Raw genomic sequence first — 20,059 nt, forward strand, 5'->3', positions numbered from 1 at the left:
TTAAGAGAAAATGGCCAAAAGCCCACCGCCCCTCCCCAAACCTTTACCCCAAATCTCAACTACACAATTATACTTTGCAGGAGTCCTATAACCCCCCTAAACTATTTTAAAATGAAATATTTACACCCCTAAAAGCTCATGCTCAGACATTGTTTCAGGCAGTGAGCTACACCCGCTGTCATGTCATTGCTACGCCATTTTTTTCTTTTTTACTCTTAAAAATTAATTATTTAACTTTATTATTTTCTTATTCTTCATTCTACTTTTTCCCGGTATATTACTTTTTACCTTTTCTTCTTCTTCTTTTTTTCTTACACTTTGACTAATAGCTTTTGCAGAATAACTAGGATGCCATCCATGACTTCCACATTTTCACCTTCATTGTAGGTTTAAAAACCAACTGAATTTTGATGTTCTTGATTGAAGCTAGAGGTGAACAGGAATTCCATCGTCGGAACATTTTTATTTTCGCTTTCATTTTTGACCTGCAAATGATGCTTCAGAGAATTGATAGTGAACGGCTACCTGGGATGAAAGTACGGGATGAAAATACAGGAAGAACGATTAATGTTAATTTCGATTTAATAATGTTGACATCAAAAGGTTCGATTAATGCTTGCAATTTTGTTATGAATTTGCGATCTACATTAGTGGGTCTGTTACTCAATGAATTTCTCTTCGTTAATGACAATAAAATTCAATCCGCTTGAATTTCTATATTGAGCTGCCGAATTTTCAACTTTATGGTTGGTGAAAAATAATTGTTGCAAGTATAAAATGGACAATATCGATTTTAAAATTTTCAACATATTGAAGTTGGAAACAATAAATAATACCTATTTTGAAATTTTTGATGAATTTGAAGTCGAAATCAATCGATTTTGTGCTTAAAGATGAGGAAAATATTAAATTAATTTTGGATGTCATTGATGAATTTTTGGATGTCATTGTTTGTAAGAAAGAAGAAAAAGATGAAAGAAGAATAATTAAAAATGAATAAAGAAAATAAAGAAGTATTAAAAATAAATTTTTAATAAATAAATTCGTTCTCACTCTCTTTAAAGACAGTGAAACACACTCTCTTGCCATGTCAGCGTTCAGGAGATAATAATTTCACTTTAAACTAGTTCAGGGATCATAAGACCCCCGCAAAGTATAAGTGTGTAGTTGAAATTTCGACTAAAGGTTGGAGTGTAATAGATCATTTTGTCTAAAATTAATATATTTTAAAAAGTGGGTTGGCCCATGGAATCCCACAGTCAATAGTGTGGTGGATTGGACTTGCTATTTTCTGGTCTGTCATGTTGATGCGTTAGTCCGGCCTAATCCGTCAAACTCCAAAGCTCGTGTGGGCTTAGCCCGAATGGGTTGGACCAACCCGTATTGACAGCTCCAGTTACGCAAAGGGGTCACTGTACTTGATTTTTTAAAATTTTAATTGCATTGACTGTTGTAGTGAAGAAATACCTCATTTCTGTCTGTTGAGGCTGCCATATTGTTGTGACGTGTGTGGTGATGGAAGAGTTATGAAGACTGCAACCAGTTGTGATTATGAATTTCAAAGTTGGAAAATCATATAACAGCTCAATCTCTTTTTAAAGAGATCTTCAGAGATTTATGGGGAGTTTACTGAAGTTATTTTGATTCTAAAATCCGAATGTGACTCTTTACCATTAAACACAATGTTTCCTCTATGCCACACATTGCCTTTTTAAAATATTTTAAAGGTTCAAATTAAATTAACTAAAAATATAGTCCTACTATATTTAGAAAATGTATATCTCAATTTTACTGTTATAATTGAAAAGCTAAAACTATTTATTTTAAAACATTTATTAATTTAGAGAACGACAGTGTTTGCCCGGACTTTTGATGAAGAAATAAATATAATAGCTTTTCAAAATACTCATCCGTTTCATTTTATTTGGTCATGTTAATTTAACATCTCCTTAAGTTCGTAATTTATTTTATTAAACTAGTCTAATAAATTTTTGTTTGAAAATTTAAGTTTGACTAATCATAGTTTATGTCTCAAACTAAAAAAGAAATAGAGCACGTACCAAAAACTACGTTTGTCATGAGCAAAAAGCTCCATTTGAAGGACTTTAGGCTTTATAATTTCACGACCACTTCAATTCAATGAGCAAATGGATAAGCAAGCCTTTTACAACAATCCAATGAAGATTTCTTGTATTTTCAGATATATTATGTAAAATATATATATATAAAACTACAAATATTCTTATAAAAAAGGCTATAGAAACAATTGTCCCTTCTCAATTTAGTTGGATGTGTTTAGCTTGATGTACATTTGGTTGACAAATCCCCTGTTTCCTTAGGAGAGAAAGGAGGAGCTCTATTTATTTTTTTAATGTCCGTGGTGTCTAGACCAGCTTTTCCACACCTCGATTAACTCCACGGGATGCCTCCCACTTGTCTATTCCCATCAAGCCTTCTTTAACTAGTATTTTTATAGCAGAAAGCAGGAGCACAACAATTCAATCTAACAACTAGCTTGAGATTAAGACGTAGTTATGATGGTGTTGATATTTAATTGTGTTTTTTAAATTTTGAAGTTGCCTGCATTCATGACAAAAGACTTTAAGATTGATTACAAATTCCTGAATGCCTACATTATCATAGATGGTCTATTTATTGGTTAAAAAAATGAAGTAGAGACATGCAAAGAACAGCACCATGAAATTAATCTTATCTTTACATACAAAGAAAACCTATACTATAAAATGTATTTAAGCCATAACACACCAAGGCAGTATCTTGCCAGAAACTCTTTTGCCAAACATATTTCTATCTAAATATAATCAGATGGCATACTTATCGCGCGCTATACTCTTGCACTTGTATGATAAAAACTTGTGATGCCTAATTGTAAAACTTGTAACTCTTTGCTTGTACTATGATGGATCTCAAGCCACCAATTGGTGCTAAGACCATCAATAGAACTCCAAGAATTATGCAAATCTGTAATAAAAAAAACGTATTAGTCATATCATTTATAAGTGGATATAAAATGCAGAGTCACAAAATTGAAAAATACACTTTAAGTTGCACCATACCCAATTAGTCATCCAAGAGAGACTCCATCTCCTTGGTTTGTAGATTGCAAGCCACATGATGCAAGGCAGCTGAAAAAAACAAAAATAGTTAGTATCCTAAAAGACTCTGCACCTATATAGGAAAGATTGGAATTGGTTTTCCATAAATCACTTACAAAATATGTTGTTGGGGCAAAAGCAAATCCTCCAAAGAATCCAAGAAGACCCCCAAAGAAAGGGAAGGTGATTCCAACAAACATTGTGAAGGCTGCAATAAGATCACCAAATCCATTACTACAAGGTGTTTACTTCATTTTTTTATTTTTTTTTATCGCTTGTATGAATGCTAAGTTACTTACCAACATAGACGTTTCTGGTAACAAATCGCAAGTACCACGTAGGCCTGAACCTAAGTTTCTTAACAAGCACGGTCTCAATCATGTCAAACACTGGCATTGCGTAGATCTACAACATCATAAGACAAAAAAGATTAATGTTTCGCAAGGCAAATGAAATGCAACTGAAATTTTGCAATTTAGATCAGAACATGGTACCTGATAGCTCCCAATAACGTGGATGACGACAAACAAGTTAGCCATGACGATCAACCATGTAGGTTTGTTCAAAGAGATGAGAATGTTGTCTTCCACATCATTTCCAAACATCCAGTATCCAATAAAAGCAACAGGGAAGTAACAGAGAGCCACGACTATGTAAGCAACAACAACTCCCCTCCACATAGGTATTTTCGAAGGTTTGTCAGGTGTTGAAGGGATTGTAGCTTGAATCTCCAACACCACATTATGACCCGCATATGCAAAAGCCACTTCTCCCAACCCACTGAGAAAATCGAAAATGGTTCCTGACGTGCTGTGAGCCTTGTACCCGTAATCCACGTCCGGTTGTACACCCTTCTTAACTGATGCCCCCCAAGCAATTGTAGAGTAACTTCATCACCACACACACATATATATGCAAGAAGTTAGTATCAATAATATCTGACGTTTAAATATGTAAACAAATAAGCGAATTTCTATACCTCAAGGACATAACAGCTGCTGCCAAAGACACACCAGATATGGAATTGAAATTGGGAAGATGAGAGAGCACAAAATGTACAGAGGCAAATATCATGATGAAGTATGATAGTTTGATATTTGCACAGCCCTCCTCAGGTTTGCAAATCAAATCGTGGACCTTCTTGAGTGATTTTCCTCCGGTAACCATATAAACAATGTCAACACCAACTTCGACAATTAACTGCTGGGGCACAACAATCCACAGTCCCAGTTTTTCTCCGAAAGCGTGTTGCCCCAACTCGTGATATCTATCGAAACGTTTCCCTGGAACCATTTCGTGCATTTCAACCATTTGCCATAGCGTGTACAAAGTGACAATCCAGGATAATATCATCACCGTTACACCAGGACCCCTGAAATTAAGCCCAAACACATCTCAGTAACGATACAACTGAGTTTACGATCTGCGCACTAACAGTATATATAATTTCAAATTTGTTAGTAAAAAAATATAAAATAAGAAGAGTATTGTACCATCCAAGCTCTGCCATTGCATAAGGAAGACTGAGTACACCAGCACCAACCATAGCGGTAACATTGTGAAAAGCTGAATACCACCATTTTGCATTCCTCGAAGAAGTAATGGGAAGCCACGCATCGATTGCCTTCTCTTCTTCCGTTCTTGTATCAATCTGCAGTCATTTCATAATAGATCCAATTTTACGTTAAATGAACAAATTAATCAATATTTGAAACATCACGATGAAGACGATAAATGCAATTTGCAATTAAACCAATTCAACTTACTATAGTTAAGTGATTAATTTAAATATAAATTAATTAATTACGGTTCAGTAATAATTGTGCATGTTCTAAACACCCGATGTGAGTAGGCTTATTATCCCAATTCTGATTGTTCGAAAGGTTCAACTGAGAGATTATTTTTTTTTCGCACGATCAAGTCCAAGCGATTTACAGGAGGTAATTGCCTTTAATTTACTTAGCTAATTAATTGGCAACTTACAAAATTACTCCAATTATCTTTGATCGTATATGAAATGAAATAAAATGGACTGTGGAATTAAAAAAGGATTTTAAACCCATAATCCATGTGACCCACTAGAAATTGTTAGATTTGTATTATGTATATCATGAAAGTCAACTGAAAAGTTGAGATGATTAGCTTATTCCACGTCGCTAGTGTCCAGTCTATAGCTAGTTGCCGTGAACTCACCGTTGTTAATTAAGTATTTAAAGTACTTTGAAAGTACCCTACTGATATAACGTGATGTACACACATGCAACGTTTGAACTGAATTTAATGACCCGAATTATTTTTTCAAATAAATCAATAATTAGGAACAGTATAAGCTGACTTGTTCAAGATTGATTCCAGACCACCAAACAAACAAGAAAGAGCTAGGAAAATTCATAGTTTTCTCATGAACCAAATAAAATAGAATTAAATGAACACAGAAATGAGAGAGACAGGTTCTTTTTTTATTTCTTTTTGGTACAAGAGACAAGTTCTTTCTTTTTGATACAAGAGACAGGTTCTTTTTCAAGATCTAAAACTCAACCAACCAATTCAAATATCTAGCATATCTCACACAACATTTATGGAAGTTCTTGATATCCTCATAGTATACAGTTTAACTTTTATACACAACTATCAGTGTACAAAGTAATTAAACGATACTATATAGCTACAAGTGTATAGAGAGAGAGAGAGAGAGAGTAAAAATGGAAACAACAACCTCAAAGATAAATAAAGTTGACATGCCGGCCAATATATACTTGACGTTGTCAGTGTATATAAGTTAAATTCATACATGTCTATGAGAGACGCAGAGAAAAGAAAGAGAGAGTTACCTTGGAGTCATTGTAATCTGATGGAGCTTGAGTTCCCATAACTATAACTTGTGACTTGTGCTTGGAATAATTAATCAACCAAACCACTTAGAAAGGAAAGAAAATGAGGAGACGAAGAGGACAGAAAATTTGTAAATGTAGAATGAATATGGAAGACTTCGAAAAAATATCGAAGCTGTCTGCCTTTTATAAACAAAAACTACATAAGCTCTTAGCTGTGAAAATTATTGTGGATTCTCAGTCAATAGCTGGTTACCTAGTATTTAAAACGGACAGAAATACAAATAAAAATAAAAATCCCAGCTAGGACCTAACTACTATTTAACAAGTAGAGATTGAAGGTGACGTTTTTCTTTGACTTTGAATTTTAATATGTAGAAAATAAACTATATATAGTCATTAACGAATTAGGCGATTAATTTGATACTATATACTATACAAGTTGCCATCAGTCCCATTACTATTTGTTTATACTCAAATTAACAATTATTTTGACTCAAAAGTTGTTTTCAAATTAGCTGTAGTCTCTTAGGAAAATTCCACGAAATCGGCATTACTCTTTTTATTCTACGGACGGCAACTTTGTGTTGCATAGTGTATCATGGTGTGTGTGTTCAAAAATATATATATATAATTAACTAACTTATTGATATGATCGATTTAAAAGGTAAGATATAAAAGCTGCTAATTCAATGTTACATAATGTATCATGTGTTGTGTGTTCAAAAATATATGGAATCAACTAATTTATTGATAAGATTTACTTTAAAAAGGCAAAATATCCAAGTTTTTAATTCCCTGATAATGAAGGAAAGTTTCCTGTGTTCTTAAATAATTTAGCTAACGGAATGGGAGAGATATAAACATCTCGCATGCAAAGAATTAATTATCCAAGACTAAGGAAAGTGTGAATATTTTTATAGGCAAATAAAATTTTGGAATAGATATATCAAACCTCTAGTCTCTTTTGTTTTTTTCATGTTGTGATTGATTAAAATTTTTAAATAATTTTTCTTCTAGGAAAATAAGTTCCTTAAAAATGATGGAAACCACCTCTAATATAGAAAAACAAGCTTCACAAGGCCTACCCCCGTAGCGCCCCTCCCCACCACCCACCACCCCACACCCTAACTCTCAAAACCCATCTTCCAGAGTATTTGTCTAGATTATACATACAAAAATATTTTTAGGATAATATTTTTTTCTTTGTTTATATACTATTAACACAAGAAAATATTAAGTAAGAAACCCGCTATTTTTCTTAGAAAATATTTTCGTTCCTACCAAATACACACTGTGCATATAAGTTTTAGAATGTCCCTAACTTTGCATTTTTTATTAAAATTGGTGAGGATTTGGTGGAAAGTGTAACGGATTTTTTGCCATATATTTGTACATATAATACAACAAAGATAATTGCATTTCTATATAAAACCGTAAATTATATGCAGATATGTTGATATTGTTTTATTTGGAATCTTTAATTAGATTCCAGCTGCTGTAATTATTTGAATCAAACAAACATTCTATCTGTTATTCATCAGTAGTGTGCTTCAATTTGCACGTACGACGGTCCAAATTAAGTCCAAACAAAGGATATATTTCGCGTTTAATTAATTTTTCTACACAGATAATATAAAGATCTTTTGTTAATCGTATAAAATAATTAAAACAATTTCAGCAGAAAATGAAATCTTAGTTTTCCTTTTTTTTTTTTTTCATTTAAGCATTAGAATATGAGGCTTTGATCTCAATTATATGTTGTTGAAATTTTTTAACGAAGTGAGGAACGTGTAAGTGAGTGTTCACGATATGATTGTTTTTTCAAAATAAAAAAATAAAAAATAAAAATTATCAGACGGTAGCATTAATATCTAACACATGATACGGAGACATATTCACATGTTAAAGTTTATCAGTTATATTTATCATGATCATTCTAGCTTTGTTGCAAAATGATAATAAGTGCGACTAGGATTTACACACACATTATGTTAACAAATTATAACAGGTGTTTGCATATAAACTTTTTCACTTAACCATGGCTAGATATTGTATACTTTTACCTTATCTAACTAATAAACTAACAAAAGAAAATGAAACGCAATTCATCCGATTAAGACTAATTGACATAAGTCACAGACAGAAAGGATGAAAGAAAGATGAAACATAATTTCCCTTCAAGGTTCAAGCTCACTTAATTATGATGAGTTAATATTAAAACAAGAAAAAGAAAAGACAGGTCGATATACAAAAGCTTTCGTTATATGTGAAATTTGAGGAAGGATCGAATCACAAGAAACTACGCAATCTTATTCATATTTCTTTAAGAGCCAATAATAAGTCCATATAAATATCAAATACAAATAAGTATATCATCGTTTTCTTGTCTTCGATTTTAAAGTAAATTAATATATATATATATATATATATATATGATAATCTTTTGGATGTACTTTTGGAATTACTTGCAATTATCTATTTCTAATAGTCAACTTTTAAGTGTTTGTCGTGTACACGATATCCTACCTCTCTGCATGTATAAACTAATTGAAACTTGAAAGAGTGATTCATGCTCAAGGCTTTTAATTTAGTTTTTAATTATCCACAACTTTGAATTACTATTGTAATATCGGTTAAAAGAGAGTTTGGTTTCATTTGTCTTTCTAAAACAAATATTTTAGCAAAATATTATTATATATAACATATAATATATATGATATAATATAAAAATCAACTTCAAAGAGAATATAACCGTTAAAATATAATATTATTACGAATAATGATTATTATAGAGAAGTCTGATAATAAATAAGTACTTATATTACTTAGCAATATATTCTACCACTTTCGTTCATCTTTTTTCTTTGAATTTGACTAAAAGTACACTTTTTAGTGGTGATCATGACATCTAAATTCAAAGCATACGAAATTGAAAGTAAACTCAGAAAAGTGTACACACATGACCGCATTAAAGTTGGCATTTTGTTGATAATTCTAACATGTGCTCTCTCATTGACTTCTTGTTTAATTTCTTTGAAGATAATTTATTTGACGCAATTCCCAGGAATCGTGGCAACTAAATAACAAGTTTTTAATTTTTCACTATATTAAGTAGGGGTGGGCGTTCGGTCGATTCAGTCTGATTATTTAATATCGGTTTGATTTATCAGTTTTCGGATTGACAAAAATGACATCTGTAATCAAATCGAAATAAATTTGGTTCGGTTCGGTTATTTCGGATTTTTATTAGGGTTTGAAATATTAAAGTAGTTAGCCTCTCTTTTTCATAATTGAGCATTTTAAATTGATGGATTTTTTTAGAAAAATTATTTTTCTCAAATCTATTTTTCATTCCCAAATATAAATAACTATAAATAACTCAACATGGATTAAACGAAATGAAATAATCATAAGCTTAACATAATACATAACGTCATTAATCATTATATATAATATAACCTTGCATAAATAGTCTACAAAATGACACAAAACTCATCTATTTCTCGCCGGTGGATAGCCACAACTCACAGACCCACAACCAGTAGAAGTGTAAATGATCAACGAAGGAACACCGCCTTGCCTTCGATGGAACGGAAGAACACTCGTGAGTCGTGACTCGTCGTTGCCGGTGTATGTGAGAAACGGCGTAGGGAATACCAGAATAGGGATTTAGGGTTGGCAATAGGCAATGGTTGCGGCATATGTGAATTTGCTGTTAAATGCTAATTGTGAATGTGAATTACTAAATATTATATATATATATATATATATATATATATATATATATATATAATAAAAAATATATATTATTTATTTATTTATAAAATTTTGATTTTTCGTTTTAACCGATTTTTTTTTAAAACCGAAAACCGAATCGAAAAATCGAAATTTTAAAATTACAAACCGAATCCGATCCGAAAAACCAAAAAACCAAAACTGAAACTAAATTTCGATTTGATTTTTCGATTTTTTCTATTTAAACCAAAATATACCCACCCCTACTTTCAAGACTATTTATGTAAATTGATTTTAAATAGTAATAGTATTATTTTGTTCTATGATCACTTTTATTGGAGAAGTGTGTGTGTATATATATAACACAATCCGTAATTAAATAAAATCCACAAGTATAATTTTATCATGGGATAATTTTAAAATTAGATATAATCTTATTTTGATCCTTGTGTAGTATGATTAAAGTCACTTAATTTTTAGTTAATTAAAATGTGTGTTACACTAACCCTTTTGTATGTGAAATAATTAATGCTTAAATCGTTTTTAGAAATATATTGCCCTCAAATATGAAATAACCCAACAAACTTAAAATATAGGTTATTAAATAATGTGACATACGGTCAATAGATCATAAAAATTATGAAATATCATAGAAAAAAGGATCAAAAGTCACATTTTTCAAATAATTAAAAATTAAATACACTTAGCAAAATATTACAATGACTAAATTCAGAGGTTGCCGTCTTGCCGATATTAGGGAGAGGAGACCAAAGGCTCAATTTCCCTTCTTCAATTGCTTATTCATATTACTATTAGGTTGCAATTTTTACAGAAAAAGAGGCTGCAGTATGAAACAGAAATATTGAAAATTGTGTGTGTTCAGTATTCATACTCCATAGGCTGAATTTTCCTAGAAGTTGCATGTACAAGTAAATAATGACGTACGTTTGGGTTGCTGTTGCTTTTTTTATGAATAATATTAGCCAAACATTTTAAATTAGGCAAATCAATATTATATGTCAAGTTGCTATTGCTTTTATGTATTACTTTCTCCCAAATCTCCAAGTGGCATCAAGAAAACCTACCAAATTCATTCAGATTGCTCGTCGACTTCGAAAATTAAAAAAATGTTGCGAAGCTTGCTTCGAGATAACATTAATAAACCTCATGAACATCCTTGATGCTTTTATGTTGGCAAAAATTTAATAAATTGAAATTGACTAAAGATTCTTATTGTGCGTTCGAGTCATCAAGAAAAGAAAAGCTTCTGGATTTTTATTTTTATTTTTTTTTTTTTAAAAAAAAAGAAAATTACTGCACATATTGAATAAATAAAACTATTTAAAGGGGGCCGAAATAATATTTCTAAAAACTACGCAAATACACAACTTATGTTTTCAATATTACAAAAAATTTCAATTTCCTAAATATATTATAAAAATCTCAACATATACACAGAATGCTATGTATATTAATAAAAAGAGAGTAAAGTAACTAAAAACAATTGGAAGTGAGTTATGTTATTTTTACATAATATTTTGCCGGAAAGTCCATTATCCACTAAGGGGCCTTTATATATTCACTACCTGCACAAATGAATTTTGAGTGAAATTGTATTAATTAATTAGTCAGAGTCAAGATAACGTGATAACGCCAAAATTAACTTTAGACTATAGTTGTTTGTCTTATCAAAGACATTGACAGCAGCCCTGCCCAATATATACGCCTATATGTATTGACTTTTATTTAATTTGCTTCTACATTGCTTTTGTTTTAATTAATAATTAAGTGATTGCTAATTGTGTATCAATTTCAAAGAAAAAGAAGGAAAGCAATTTAATTGCATTTGTATTCACAATGCTTGACGTCATTTCCATCTTCCTCTATTATCATTGACACATCAGTGTGAGTATAGCAAACGGTTTCTTATTTTTATTTTGTCAACTTGTCTCGTTCTAACTGTTACTACTCTTTAATGGCACAAATATTTATCATTGAAAAAGGAAAGAAAAATGTATATCCTTACACAAGTACTAGGTGGTATTAAGGGCTGTGCTAGGAACTCATTTAAATCTTCTTAGCTTAAATTAGAGTATACATACAAAATTGAAATTACTTCTTCTATGGTAATATTATTTCCCAATCTATTTGTTGTTGTCGAATTTTAAAAGTCAAATTTCTTAATTTTGATTGTAAATTTAGATATATATAGAAGTTTTAATTGTATTTTTCTTTTTTTTTACATAAAATCACATACTTCAAAACTATATAAAAGTATTTGTTTAACTCTCAAAATCTAAATATCAACAATAATAACAATTATAACCTATTCAATGTAATTCTATAAATGAAACCCGAAAAAGATAGTGCTTTCAGAGCTTATTTCTACCCGCTCAAGATAGAAAAATTATTTTCGATAAATCCTCGACTCACGAAAAGCAAAACATAGCACCTGTGGAAACATAAACCCAAGAAACAACCGGCCACTAGAAATAGAAAATTAATAATAAGAAATATGAAAATAATAAAAAAAAAAATGAAAACGATACTAATACTACTGATAAGGGAAAAACAAAACGTACAACACTCTCAAAACAGAGGGAATATTGTCAAGTAAATTAGCACTAAAAATTCTGATTTCGCCACAGGAACAGGGAGGCTCAAAATTGTGGACTTTTCAAACTTGTTAGTCTATCTGGTTTAATATAAGTCAACTATTAAGAATTTTCCATGAAACTATTCTGCAACTTGATAAGCTGAGACGCAACTTATTAATCACAGACTTTTACTATCTAGTTGATTCGCCTAGAAAAATTGTACTACCATCTTTCTACTTTGTTTTTAAATTCTTAAAGTAGTGCAAGAAAATACAATTTCTCGGAATTCCATTCACATGATCACATCAACAGTTAGTAACAAATAGTTATTCCCGAATAATTAATTTCGGGATTAATTATTTCGAGGTAATTTGGGATAATTTATTTCACATGCATATGAGATAACTTATCCCATCACTATGGTGTAAATTGTGGAATAGATTATTCCGATATTAACTAATACCTCCAACCAAACATGGGATAAAATAATTCTTTAATTTATCGCGGGATTATTTATCATTTATACCTCACACCAAAAACGACCCCTAATAGTCTAATAATCAAAATATCATAAATGTATATGTTGTTTTTTGGATTTAGTAAAAACTGAAAAATAGCAAAATTAAATGTTTAAAAAGAGACGAAGATTTGAAGATTCAAGTCCACTGAATTTGTAGTGTGTCCTTGAGAAAATTATTCCCTTCACGTGCTTGCGGTTGTGGAATATATCCTCCCAATATAAAATGAATCACTTCGATAGAATAGTAGTACCTCAAACTCTGTCGAACTACGAATACACTCAACAGTGGCAAATTAAACTAGAGTTTTTTCAAGAAAAAGGAGTGTTTTTACTTTAAAATTTCATGTATGTACTAGAAAAAAAAAATCAGATATTTATGATCATCAACGTGTTGCTTCATGAAGAGAAGCAATGGTTCATAACTATGCACCTCTTTATAAAGGTGTGACTCTTCGGAAAAGTCACAACCCATTGAAAAGATCATAACTATTCAAACTGAGAAGATGTCTATTCAAAAATTACACTCTTTCTCTTGATGTCTTTTCAGAAAAATGCCTATTCATTTTTCATTTACGCCTCTTAAAAACCAACCATATATATAATAATTTGCTTAATCTTTTAAAATTCTTACTGATCTTCAACCTATAAATATTAAATTACGTGTATCACAGCTGTCTTATTCCAGACAAAAGATCATGGCAAAAGAGAAGAAGGAAAATTTGAACTTTGACAATTTAGGTCCAAGTAAACAGTTGTGGATCACGTAACTAAATGCCTTGTATTAACATCTACTACTGCATGCTTTTCTATTTAAGGAGGACAATTCAGATCACTTGGAATTCTTTTTTATAATAGCCTGCTTGAAATTAGTTTGTAAATGTGACATAGCTTGGTATTGAGTTAGTGGACTTTTACTTATTGTCAAACATTGTGAATTTGTTTTTTTCCAGTACGTAAGATGTGGAAATGAAGCTCCAAACCAGGAGCTAGCCTTCAAAAGTGGGCGGAATTTCACTCTTTTTCAGGAGCTGCAGCATTTGTTCTGACATGTAGTCCAACTCTGAACCGTCTTCTAGTATTACTATTTTGCTTTTATTATTAAGAAAACAATAATTAGTAATGTAACTTTATCATTTTGCCCCTCTTAACTGTGTCTTATTGTTAGTTCCAATATTGATGGATGACAAATACCAAAGCACCATTTATATTGTTAATAGTACTCCTCTTTGCAATATTTTTCAAGAATGTTAATAACAAAGAGTAAGCAATTACACTAAGGGTATAATGGAAAAAAAAATTATCTTGTCTTGATAAGTAAAAAAGGACATCATATTAAAAAATTTGGGACGGATAAAATGGGACGTCGGGAGTATAAAAGTAAATTGAGAATGTGAAAAACAGCAACAATATCGAGACACGTTTTGAAAGATGAAATGTATCATGGTACGTACAGAATAAGTACTCTTTACTTTTTTTGATAGGAGAAGGTGTAATTTTCATAGAATCGCATATCAACTAGACATCAACTATTGGAATTTGAAATGAAACTCATTTGAGAAATCTAAATACAAAAGGTCGGATTCCTAATTATGTGTAGAAAAGTCAAGATCCAAATCCAACTAAACTAAACTAAAGTACTAGAGACCGGATCCTATTTCTTTAGACTTGACTATCAGGATAAACAGAAAACACAGTTCCCCAAAGCCCATTCTTTTAGCCCATTTACTACAAGGCCAACTGTTAACCCTCAATCTTAGTGAAAATAAGGCAAACCAAAAGTGGGTGATTTACTAGAATGGCACAGAGATGGATGATCTTGAACTTTTGACCAATTGGCTCATAGGTAAAAACTTCAAGTTTAGTAAGTCCTTGAAGGTTCGCGGTGGAGACAGACGCGAGGGTCAGAAGTTCAAACCACATGTAGTTTCAGCATTGGCATAATCTTGCAAAAGTGCTACTTAAACTCACTAAAAGCATGTTTATTATACATCCTTCTTCAAGGAAAACTTGCACACAGTTACAACTAAGAAAGCTTGACAAATTAGTTCCCAAGTTCTTAAAGTTACAGCCGATGGAGGTATTTTACATAGTTAAATTAAAACATCAAACAGATTTACATTTCTTCTAGAGCAAAGAGACATACTTCTTGGAAATCTTAGTAGGCTATTAAACTACGGAGACAAGTAAATGTGTTGATCTAAGAGCTCACTTGACCTGCCAAATTTATTGGAGTCCGTCGTATGAGCCATCACCATCATTGCCATTTCTGATTACATACTCCTTCATATCTTTAACTCAGTCTAGAACATCAGGCGGTGGATAGAACAGATCGCTCGTAAATTTCATATGGCCTCAGCTCGCCTGAAGTGGCTTTGGCAGTTTGTTCTGAAGCACCAAAACACAAGTACAAACTCTTGTTTCCTGTGATTTGTTTGTATATAGAATCTGATGATTTTGCTCGTACGTGATTAGAAGAAGGTGGTCTAACAAGCTCATTCTCAATTTGGATGGCCTTTTGTTGGTCCAATGAAGTGTGTGAAGACACTGATGAAATTGAGAATGAACTAGAGCAAGATGATCTACGGCGGACGCTAACATGTGGTATAGCCAGCATGACACCATTTACTAGCCCTGAAGCAAGTTTCTTTTTGGCTGTTGGACTTGGAAGGTTACTTCTAACAGAGAGTGTCCGCTTGTTGTTTGGAAGTGAGGAAGGCTTGGAGAATCTCTTTCGAAGAGGAACTGGCGCTGCTTCTGAATTTCTAGCAGAACTTTGATCCGCCAATTTCTTAAGCCTCTGAGTATCTCCTTTCCTTATTTTTGGCCAATGGAAAAAGCGCTTCAGCCTTTGTGCAGCATTATTTGCAGAATTGGTGGTTTTACCCTCATTTCTAGGACAACTGTTTTCAGTGTTCGCGTTGTGTTGACTCTGTTCAGTTGAGCTGCTCAGCTCTGCGCTTTCATAGCCATCATGTTCAATGCCCGTGTATAAGAAGATTTCGGTGTCAGAGAGCCTGAAGGAAGTGCCAGGACTGCTACCTACGTGTTGCATTTTTAAATGGGATGCTACGACTCTCCTTGCTGAATAATCATGCTGACTAAAGATACCCCCGGCAGAGATCAACTGTTTCGTCAGGAGTTCTGATGAAGCAGAACGTGGCCGTTGCCTAAGGATATCAAGTGGTGTCATTCCATCCTTATCACGAGTATTGACATTAACAGAGCGGACAGTCATTAGTAATTCCACAAGCTCAGAATGAATATTTCCAATGACAGCCAAATGAAGTGCGGTTCTACCATCCTTATTTTCAGCATTAACAATCTCTTCAATGTTGAAGAACTTTCCACAAACCAATTGCTTCATGAGCTGGATTTGATGGTCCAATCTGCGGAAACAAGGAGTTTGGAAACCAGTAATGGCTACATGGAGAAATGTTTCCCCGGCATTGTTTCTCAAATAGACCAATGAGGTTGATGCAACAATTAAAGCTTCAACAACAGCTAATTGGCCCCTAGAAGCAGCAATATGTAATGCAGTGTTGCCTTGATTGTCTGTGGAGTTAACAATATCAAAACTTTTTATAAGATGTTTGACAACCTGCAACCATAAACAGAATGATATAAGGCACAAAGAAAATTCAGACCGAAATAAGGAACTACGAGAATACTCCCCTAACTGCTAACATTAATATTAGCTCTTTCAGATACTCAGATTTCGAGATCAAATGAGTTACATTATCTAAGCTTGTTCTGAGGTAATCTTAAGCATAGAAAAAGGATTAAAGTAAACATACATGTCAATCCTGACCAGAGTCTCAGGCCAGGTGAAAAACAGACATAAAAGTTGATTTGCTCCCCACATAGAAATCTAACTATTTAGAAAAGCACTCTTAAAATTCAGGTCAAATACAAAACCAAATATCCCAGCTATATTCACATCTTGAATTAGAAGTGGACAGGCTAAGGGATGTCAATGCAAAATGCTCAAAATGGAAAGCCAGCAAGTCATACCTCAACCTGGCCCTTGCCAGCAGCAGCATGCAAGGGAGTTGCACCCTGAATGTCTCTGTAAGCCAAGATATCATCACAGCAGTCAGCAAGAAGCTCCTTCAGTACCTGCAGATTACCTGCTCTAGCAGCTGCATGAATTGCTCTATTCATCATCTCCCACTTATAAGCAGATGGAACCTCACCAATGTGTTTATCCATCTCTCCACCATCACGAGCCAGAAACCTCGGGGTGATAGCAAAATCCAACAGAACCCTAAAAAGATCACAACTTTTACTCCTAGCAGCAGCATATAATATATCAGTGACACCATATTCTCCTTCTCCAAACACCAGAAGTGGGCTTCTTTCAAGCAATTCTTGAACAAAAGCCAGGTCTCCAGCAGAGGCAGCAGTATATAAAAGCCATCCACCATAGCCGGCTTTAAGAAGAGAATTTTTCCCTTTCTTGGTGTCACATTCAAGCATCAGCTTTCTTGCAACTTGAGAGCGGCATCTAGCCACATCATCAAACTGTTCTTCATCATCCCAAACTGACTCAAGCCTACGGATCCTACGCAGTGAAGTGAGCTTAATAAGGTGATTTCCGTCTAGTCGAAGAAGTTCACGGACCAAATCGTAATGACCATTAGCAGCTGCATAATCAATTGGTGAAGCGTACCACCATTGATCCCCTGTACTCTCCCAACGAAGAGGAAAATACGTTGGAGGCATTGAAACTAACAGATTATGGATATTACAGAGGACTTGATCAACAAAGCTCAAATTTTACCAAACAGTACAGCTCTTTTTAACCACTTTCAGAGGGAAAATTAAAGATCCTGAAACAAGAGAACTACACAGTTAACGATCGCAAAGAGATAGGAATGAATGACATAAAGGAGCTTGAGCCACACCTACTCAAAGATACTAATAATGAGAGAAGACTAATGGGTGGAAACCGAATTTTCACTAAAGAGGTTCAAAAGTAGCAGAAAGTCAAAAGGGATTAAACATGTATTGTATACACATTAAAAGATAAACTTAATCATGTATAAACATTGTAATTTTTCGCAATGAAAAAGGTATTCGAGAGGAGACCCAATGGAGTAAAGGTAAATGGGTTCTGAATAGAGAAGAGTTAATACCCCAGACAAGTATATAGAGACACTATTCATATAGTGAGTAATCAATCTTAAAGCTTAGAGTACACACAATAATCAAATAATGTGTTATGAAATAGTTGAAGTACCTTCAAGAATACTGAATAACAGCTCAAAACCCCCTAAGAAATAGTACAAAAATGTGAAGTATAACAGGAGAAACACATGGAAAAACATCATTTAGTTATAAAAAAGAGAAGACAAAACAAGAAAAGTATGATATTCATGAGAGAGAATAAAGATTGAGCTCATCATTATTCCAGTAAAAATAACACTTAGATGTGCTTACCACTACGAAATGTTTTGTTATAATCAAGATGCTAAGATGCAAATTCTCATAGAACTAACAGAAAAAATCATGGAAGAGAATCAAGAATTAACCAGTTATTAGAGGTGCAAGAGTAAACACGTACCAATTCATGTATTTATGCATGCAGCCTAATTTTTGTATCCAATCATATAACTTATACTAATGGTCATAAATTAAATTAAGATGCTAAGGATATAACATATATCAAAAAATATACTCCTATTTTATATTTATTAATTTTGAATTTTGATACAAATATTAATGCGTTGGATTTTTTCGAATTGTGTGAAAAAAGCTGTTAATTCAGTAACAGTGCGCAGAAGTGAAAAACTGGCGCCAAAATTGATTCCCCGGAATTAGGGTAAATTGGTAATATTCCCCAGTCCATGACCCGTTTTTAACTTCTCTCATGCAGGAATTATTGATTCTAATAAAATTTAGTGCAGTTGGAAATATAATAATTAAGTTGAGAAATTTTCAAAGATTTCTTTCCAAATTTGCATTTTTGAAAAAAATAATCTCCTTTGTAATTTGAAATTTTACTCTTATTTATTTTATTCGTCTTCTGTATGAACGTTAATATTAAATAATACGTTAATTTATATAATTAATAATGCACCAAAATTGAGTTTACGGTATTAATTGTTGAATGATCTATCTTTTGTAATAACAACCTCACTTGAAATTTTTGTAATGCCCCTCTACTGAGTTTACTTAAATTATTTCATACATTATTCCTTTGGTTATTTATTTTTTTAATCATTTTTTAAGGTGAAATTTTATTTGATTACTAGACATCATGTGACCCCCTTAATCAAAAGTATTTTCCCTTTGCATAGAAAGTTGATATTAGGTCCTCTTTTACTTTTCTTTTGGGCAATTACACAGCTGAAATTAACAGGAATCTGTAAATAAACTAACTTTTGGGATAATCATACAGTGAAAGATGATTCCAGAAATTCTAATTGCCTGCGCCTACACATATGCCTTTGTACAGATATGTAATCGCTCGGACTCTCAAAAAATACTGGTGCGCTCGCGTCAAATTCACAAAAAGTACAACACTTTTGGAGGATCGGACATGCACTATTGATAATTTTTCATAGAGGAACTAATAATTCATCCATTAATTAATATGTAACATTAATTACCTGTGAATCTTGAAAGCCTTGTTACCCAAAGTCAGAGAATTGAGACAAGTGAACAAGATAGGGGACCAGCAATACCTATCAAAACTCTAAAAAGGAAGAGATATGCCCCATGTGAAAAAGCAGTTTTTAATATCAGCACCTTTTTTCCTGAAACTGAAAGGGGAGGTGATCAAAAGGAAAAAGACACTTAAATGGTTCTAGTAATAATAATGCATGTGATTGCCCAAATTTTTAGCTCAGTGCTTATACTACTTTTTTTCAATTTCACTTTCTTTCAAGTCCTTTTCCATCCAGTACTGCTGCATTTCACAACTCCTTTTTCCTTTCCATATGTTCAGATAGAAAGCAACATCATAGAGCATGGGCACAGAGAAAGAATGGAAAAAAGAACACAAGGTATGTCTGCCACCCAAAGGTTATGTTAGAGCTGTACATAAATAAGAACATATATACCCAATATAGTCTCGGATTTAGAGGTAGAGTGTACGCTCGAATCTTGAGGTCAAATTTGTGTAATACATCTTTCCACCAACAGGCAACGGGGAGCACAACTTAGTGGCAATCAAAGAAAATACTAGTCGTACTACTATATTAATTTAAGATTGGCCCGCCAACACAAGTGCTAGAAAATGATAGGTAGAAATAT

At 32.7% G+C, this 20,059-nt stretch overlaps 2 protein-coding genes across 6 annotated transcripts; both read right to left on the bottom strand.

Moving 5' to 3' along the window:
* Positions 1 to 2,681: 2,681 nt before the first annotated feature.
* On the bottom strand, positions 2,682 to 6,301 carry LOC107860739 (lysine histidine transporter 1). The gene is made up of 8 exons (XM_016706207.2): positions 5,948 to 6,301; positions 4,610 to 4,767; positions 4,096 to 4,488; positions 3,611 to 4,004; positions 3,416 to 3,521; positions 3,233 to 3,324; positions 3,078 to 3,146; positions 2,682 to 2,982 (listed from the first exon to the last, which is right to left on the bottom strand). The coding sequence occupies exons 1-8, from the start codon at positions 5,984 to 5,986 to the stop codon at positions 2,884 to 2,886; spliced, it is 1,350 nt and encodes a 449-aa protein (XP_016561693.1). The 5' UTR covers positions 5,987 to 6,301; the 3' UTR covers positions 2,682 to 2,883.
* An 8,456-nt stretch (positions 6,302 to 14,757) lies between these two features.
* Positions 14,758 to 19,966, bottom strand: LOC107860738 (serine/threonine-protein phosphatase 6 regulatory ankyrin repeat subunit B). 5 transcript variants are annotated; one of them, XM_016706206.2, is made up of 3 exons: positions 19,414 to 19,966; positions 16,814 to 17,631; positions 14,758 to 16,400 (listed from the first exon to the last, which is right to left on the bottom strand). In XM_016706206.2, the coding sequence occupies exons 2-3, from the start codon at positions 17,522 to 17,524 to the stop codon at positions 15,111 to 15,113; spliced, it is 2,001 nt and encodes a 666-aa protein (XP_016561692.2). In that variant the 5' UTR covers positions 17,525 to 17,631; positions 19,414 to 19,966; the 3' UTR covers positions 14,758 to 15,110. The 5 variants fall into 5 exon arrangements, with proteins under 5 accessions (XP_016561692.2, XP_016561691.2, XP_016561689.2 ...); XM_016706205.2 differs by lacking the exon at positions 19,414 to 19,966 and adding an exon at positions 18,366 to 18,496; XM_016706203.2 differs by lacking the exon at positions 19,414 to 19,966 and adding an exon at positions 18,242 to 18,359.
* Between the last annotated feature and the right edge of the window lie 93 nt (positions 19,967 to 20,059).

Source organism: Capsicum annuum, chromosome 2 (genome assembly GCF_002878395.1).
Source record: "Capsicum annuum cultivar UCD-10X-F1 chromosome 2, UCD10Xv1.1, whole genome shotgun sequence".
Lineage (NCBI taxonomy): Eukaryota > Viridiplantae > Streptophyta > Magnoliopsida > Solanales > Solanaceae > Capsicum > Capsicum annuum.

What these genes read in the sequence shown, in the direction of transcription:
- LOC107860738 (XM_016706206.2), bottom strand. Translation starts at nt 17,524, where the DNA reads ATGCCTCCAACGTATTTTCCTCTTCGTTGGGAGAGTACAGGGGATCAA. An exon ending in CTGGCAAGGGCCAGGTTGAG is followed by an intron (nt 16,401 to 16,813) that starts GTATGACTTGCT and finishes TTATGGTTGCAG; the next exon opens with GTTGTCAAACATCTTATAAA.
- LOC107860739 (XM_016706207.2), bottom strand. Translation starts at nt 5,986, where the DNA reads ATGGGAACTCAAGCTCCATCAGATTACAATGACTCCAAG. An exon ending in TACCAGAAACGTCTATGTTG is followed by an intron (nt 3,325 to 3,415) that starts GTAAGTAACTTA and finishes ATCTTATTGCAG; the next exon opens with CCTTCACAATGTTTGTTGGA. An exon ending in TCTCTTGGATGACTAATTGG is followed by an intron (nt 2,983 to 3,077) that starts GTATGGTGCAAC and finishes TTTTTATTACAG; the next exon opens with ATTTGCATAATTCTTGGAGT.